Source organism: Anneissia japonica, unplaced genomic scaffold (assembly GCF_011630105.1).
Source record: "Anneissia japonica isolate Jap-2015-1 unplaced genomic scaffold, ASM1163010v1 scaffold165_len1371125_cov188, whole genome shotgun sequence".
Classification (NCBI taxonomy): Eukaryota; Metazoa; Echinodermata; class Crinoidea; order Comatulida; family Comatulidae; genus Anneissia; species Anneissia japonica.
The window spans coordinates 1,047,635-1,053,353 of NW_022697648.1; the positions used below are offsets into that span (position 1 = coordinate 1,047,635).

Below are 5,719 nucleotides of genomic sequence, written 5' to 3' on the forward strand. Positions count from 1 at the left end.
TAGCCTATATTTTAGACATAAATGTTTACCGTTCTACCCCTGTAGGTAGACTTCACAACCATCGGACTAGGGCCAGCTCTTCGGGGACATTTGTCATTCCTCAAATGTCGGACCGATTCTGTGAGGAAGTGGCTTGCCTACAGGGGCAGCAAAACGTTTAATTCTAATAATAATAGTATGTAATAATAATAATAATGGTAATACTGGTAATAATAATAATAATAATAATAATAATAATAATAATAATTTAATATCTAGCCATTTTTGCTGCTGTATTTCTCTAAATATATTTATAAATGTTTGTATTGATCTTATATTATTTTAACAATTTTAAATATGTTATGATCCGGATGTTAATGTATTTTTTCTGGTTTATGTATGTTGCTTGTTTTAATGAATTGTGAATGTTATTGTTGACTTTTTGTACTGGGCCCCGTGGGAGAACAGTAGATATGCTACTGAACAGGTTTTCCCAGTGTAAAAGATAAAGAAATAAAAAAAATAAAATAAAAAAACAGAACAAAGATGTAATAAAAGTATTTATTTTTTACTCATTCTGTTTTATGTTGATCATGATAGGACGCACATAAAATCAACATAGAAGTACCCAATTTTGTTTTGGCCTTTGACCCAAGGTTCCATTTTCACACCACATTTCACTGTGTTTTGTCAAATATTTAATAAATAAATAATGAACATACACACTACATTAATATAAAATTACACCATTCATTGTCTTAGGGCTTACTTAAAATATAGTTAAAAACATTGGAGACAGATAAAACTAAAATAAAATCTAAGAAGTCAAAAAATACACACTAATATCAGCAGTCAGAAAGTGCAACATATTTTCATGACGTCATCTCTTATAGGCCTATTTACATATAATCTTCAGTTTGATAATTATGCTCGTACATATCGCTGTAACGCTTTGGTTTTGGTTGTGGGCGGGGCGGTGGGTGTCCATAATGTGACGGATACACGGCACTCATCGGTCGACGACCACCTGTAATAATTAGTAAAGTAAAAGTTAGTTCATCGGATGAGAACAAAAAAAAATATGATGGCACGTCATTACTACTGTTTTGCAAATTATGACGTCACTCTCCATATTTCGTTGATTTCAACTGTGCATTGCTATGCCGAAGGTCTAGGTATGCAAACAAACCACTGGGATGCATAATATATCGTCTGTTTTTCATACAATATATATTTTAATTACAAAATTACATCAAATTCACATAGGCTATCACACGCACACCCACACTAGGGTCAAGGGCAGAATTTAATATAAATATTGGCTCATAGGGTCATCCGATTTCCCGGCCGGTTAAATGGTCATCGTGTAAAGTAAGCGCATGTGAAAGTGAAGAGCAATGGTATAGGCCTAATACTGCAAGCAATCACGCAATTCAGCGTTTCGTTTCTTGTAAGATGAATGTTTTAGGGCCGTACTGCCTGGCGACTAAAACTAACGAGCATCAATGTAAATAATGTAGAACAATATACTAAAATGGAATGAAATTGGAAGCGATAATTAATGGTAGGTTGATACATGAATCGATGACTTAAGGCAGAATTAGACTGATAAACAATGGAAGATAAATGCCTAGCCTTATAAGGACATTACTGATGACGAAAGCAAACACATAAAATATTATCAATGGCGGATCCCATTTTGCCCCACGAAGTATATATTCAAACAAAGTATATTTCAAATAACAGGCCTACTCAAATAAACTTCCCAAATCTATTATTAATGTAAAAATAGTACAAAACATTATACCACAAAAGACTGGAAAATGAATTGTTCTACACACTTTCATAGTTTACCACGGCGGTTGTGCTTTGTTCTCCTCATTGGCATGCCGTTCGCAATGGGAAAATAAATATCATCGTCAGATTCTAAGTTATAAATGAAAGGATAATTGAACAAAATATTCAAGCATGTTATATGAGAAACAAATGAAAATAATGAGTATAATAATGATCGACATTCTGAAAAGCGTGAAATAAGGATAGCAGAAATAAATTGCGTTGGTTGCAACGTTTCAATCAGGGCGGACAATATCTGGAAATGTCCAGGCGCTTTCGTCTTTGTTTAATTCGTTTGCTCTAATTTCGGAATAAATAAATAAATCATTTTGGGCAATCTGATTGAAACGTGGCAAGAATGAACAATTCAAGTTAGGTTAGAATTGCTGCAGTTGTATTATGCGGTGTGCAATCCAGCATTGTGATAAGTAAATAACAGAATCAATGCACTAGAAAGTTATTGTTTATGTAAAGGCTGGAAATCTACAATGAAAGTCAATGGGATGTGGTAAAGAATTGACCTATCATTTAACTTTACACACAAATGCATCTTGATATAACTATACAGATTATTTTACCCAACTCCGATATCTTATAGTACACCACCCAAATGTCCCATTCAAAAGGATTGTTCTACCCTACACCACCCAATGGACTTTGCAGGCGTGTTAATCCACCTGAACTGACCAATCACAACAGGGCAGGAATACGTGCGTGTCTTACAAACACGTATGTCCCACAAAACGGATATGTTATGTACATGTACGCATTTCTTTTGTAGGACCTTGCAATAATATCCAAGGGACGGGACTAGTAGTGGAAGGGTTCATTGTAGTCTTCCAATCGACTCTTTTTACCCCAAACTACCCTAATGTACAGTAACATTCACCAGCAGCGCCGGCACCAGAGACATGTGCTAAGCCCGCAAAGTGACTCAGCATTGTAAAAACATACGCAAACGCATGCGCGTGTGGGACAACACGTGTTTTGGTGAGACATGCGCGTATTCCTGGCATTGTTCCTGGCGCGTATTTCGCCTGACACTGCGGAAGGGCCTATTATCATTCACCAGGGATTTTTAACCTCCTAATAATCCATACTTACCCTCCACCAGTTATTTTACTCCGTACTACTTCCAATGCGCTTATTTTACCCTCTTATTTATACTTTAAAGCTAATTTATAATACATTATCATTTAGCATGTTTGTAACTAGAATACTATACTGTATAACTTAACATGAAAAGCAATGAAAAGAGATCAATACAAACATCATTTTATTTCAGTGAATTCTAATGTAGAAAGGACATTTTCAAATAAGTTTGACCCCCCACTGTTTTTCGAGTTGATGGACCCCCTGTTGGCAAACTGAGCCAATAGCAAAAGGAGAGAGAAGGTAAATGGAAGGAGAGAATTGAAGAATAGGAGAAATAAGAATGAGGAGGAAAAGAATAATAGGATGGAAGGGGTGTAAGATTAAGAGGGGTAGTTGAGTATAAGTAGAATGTTGGTGTTGAGGAAGGTGTACAGAGGGTGTAGAGGGACAACATCTAATGCCCATATATTCTAATGTATTAGTTACCGCAGGAACTGTAAAGTCCTCTTCAGACTATCAAATTTTATTTGACACATGTGACATGCCTAAATATGGTCATGATGACATCACATCATGACCATGTATAGGCACATCATGACTATATATGGGCATACAAATTAAAAACAGTTTTTTGTCAAAGAAAATTTGATAGTGTTTACAAGCTTTAGGTATTTTATTATGACTGTCATTATCACCTTTGCTAATGTACTTTTAATCTACCTGTGAAGGAAATGATAGTTCCCATAACTCCCCCGCACCAAAGTAATAAAAGACTTTGTTTTTCTAATAAATATGAAGCATAATAAATGGTGAATGTATTGTACCATTATCATCATATGCATCCGGCATTCTGCTATAGGGGGGTAGAGGAGAATGACGGTCTGAAAACAAACAACAGGTAAACAAATACATAATTAGCAATGTCAATTTAAAAATCTAACCTGTAAACAAAAAAGGTCATTTAAATACAGAATAAATATGACAATCACTTCTGCGAATAAAAACCCTTCAATCTTCATATATATCAAGCAATTTAGAATTGATATTATTTTGTATAGCTCTATTATAAAAGTTTGTTTTATCCTGTTTTTGTCAAACTATTTACATTGAACTGTGTTTTAATTATTGTTAATTGCTTTTTAGTATTGTAAGGTACATTTTTTTCAATTTCGATATAAAGCTGGAAATTAAATAACATAAAACTATAAGATACAAAGTCAATGTTCCTTGAAAAGTAGATACGGATAATAGACACATCAAAAAGTAAAGCAGTAAAGCAGTGAAGAAACAGGAAAGAAGTTCTCTGTACTAGATCAACAAATAGCAAACATGTACACACATTTAAGAAAGTATAATATATACTCCATGTATTGAAATACACATGATCGTGTTGGGATTCAATACTTCAACATAAGTTATATCATCATCAGGAGCAAACACAAGTGCAAGCAACCAACCAACCATACAAATATATTCAAGGCATTTAACAGCAAGGGAAATGTCTTGGAAGGCTGGGGTGGATGCAAGATTAGGCAGGTGGGGGGGGGGACTGTCTCTTTTACACATCTAGAAGAAATAATTGCGAATATGGACCTATAGGAGCACGGAAATTGTACTCCCCCTCCCACCTCAAATTTTGGCAAACTTGTTGTAAAGTAATTGACTTGGAGCACTTTACTATTTCTCCCATCACTCCACCTTACGTTTACAGAGATAAATTATGCAAATTATTATTACAAACACTGAATTACAACATATGGATACACTGTATTAACATGCTATGTGGATCAGAAATCAGAATAATTTTGCTAAACAAACAATTCTATAAACAAAACAAAAAAAATCTAGCATACACCACAAAGTATTCAGAAACATAACCAAAGCCAAACTATTAAGCTAAATATCATAAAGCATCTGCAGAACAATGCTACAGGTATTTTCACAAAAGACTACCCATCTAGAAGCATGCAAGTATTTTGTACATGCACATTTAAAATATAGAAAAGAATAATAAATTTCAGACAGAACAATCATGCTATTATTGTACAGTATGTAAAATTATTACATATACTACTGTATACTAGCAAAAAACTATAATATTGTTGGTACCTTGGTTTAACAATGCCACTTTTCGTGATAATTGACCTTTCTCAGCGGGTTTGAAATTTCTTCAAAATATTGGTAAATTTCCTTTAGCTTCACTCTTTTATCTCCCTCTCTCTCTCTTACAGGGGCCTAAACTATTCATCCTGGGGGAAGGGGATGCGAAAATTGAGAACACAGGACTAAATCCATATTCCAATGAAAACTTAATGGTGATTTTAGGTATTTGAACTCACTTAGTGGATCTAATTTGCTGCCATACAATTTGCTATACCGCCCCCCCCCCACCCAACAACCTGTCTCACAGCCCGAGCTCGCACCCTCAACCTATGTCCATACATTTACGCCAAAGTTTTTTAGCCATCACCAAGTCAGAAAAATAATCAACCTTTTAAAAACAATGAACTTTTATTCAAATTTCCTTTCAAAATACAAGAATCAACAGACAGAAGAATAAGAATGTTTGTGTGAACATAAACAAACTGATAACAAATCTTGTTATAAAATTTCTGGTTCAGTTCATTTTGAAATCAAATAATTTTTAATAACTCACTTTCACCATAATTGAGATTCTCATCATAAGCCAATTTTTAGTTAGAACTGCAGTTGTTGTATCAAGGTCAATTTACATTGGTGTATGTTAGTTGACCTCGACTGACCAAGGATACAGGCAGTTTGTAACAATATCTTCAGCATCATCACCAAA

The 5,719-nt window shown here is 34.5% G+C and overlaps 1 protein-coding gene across 7 annotated transcripts in view; it reads right to left on the reverse strand.

Annotated features, from left to right (window-relative positions):
* Positions 1-526: 526 nt before the first annotated feature.
* Positions 527-5,719, reverse strand: part of LOC117102297 (prominin-1-A-like) — a 61,005-nt gene continuing 55,812 nt past the window's right edge. For 2 of the 7 annotated variants that reach the window (XM_033242557.1, XM_033242552.1), the window contains 3 exons: positions 3,735-3,791; positions 1,821-1,905; positions 868-1,006 (listed from right to left, as the gene is read on the reverse strand). In XM_033242557.1, coding sequence (XP_033098448.1) covers positions 1,823-1,905; positions 3,735-3,791 — 140 coding nt within the window. In that variant the 3' untranslated portion in view covers positions 868-1,006; positions 1,821-1,822. Of the gene's footprint in view, positions 1,007-1,786; positions 1,906-3,734; positions 3,792-5,719 lie in introns of all 7 variants that reach the window. The other 5 variants (XM_033242555.1, XM_033242551.1, XM_033242558.1 and 2 more) reach the window with 3 other exon arrangements.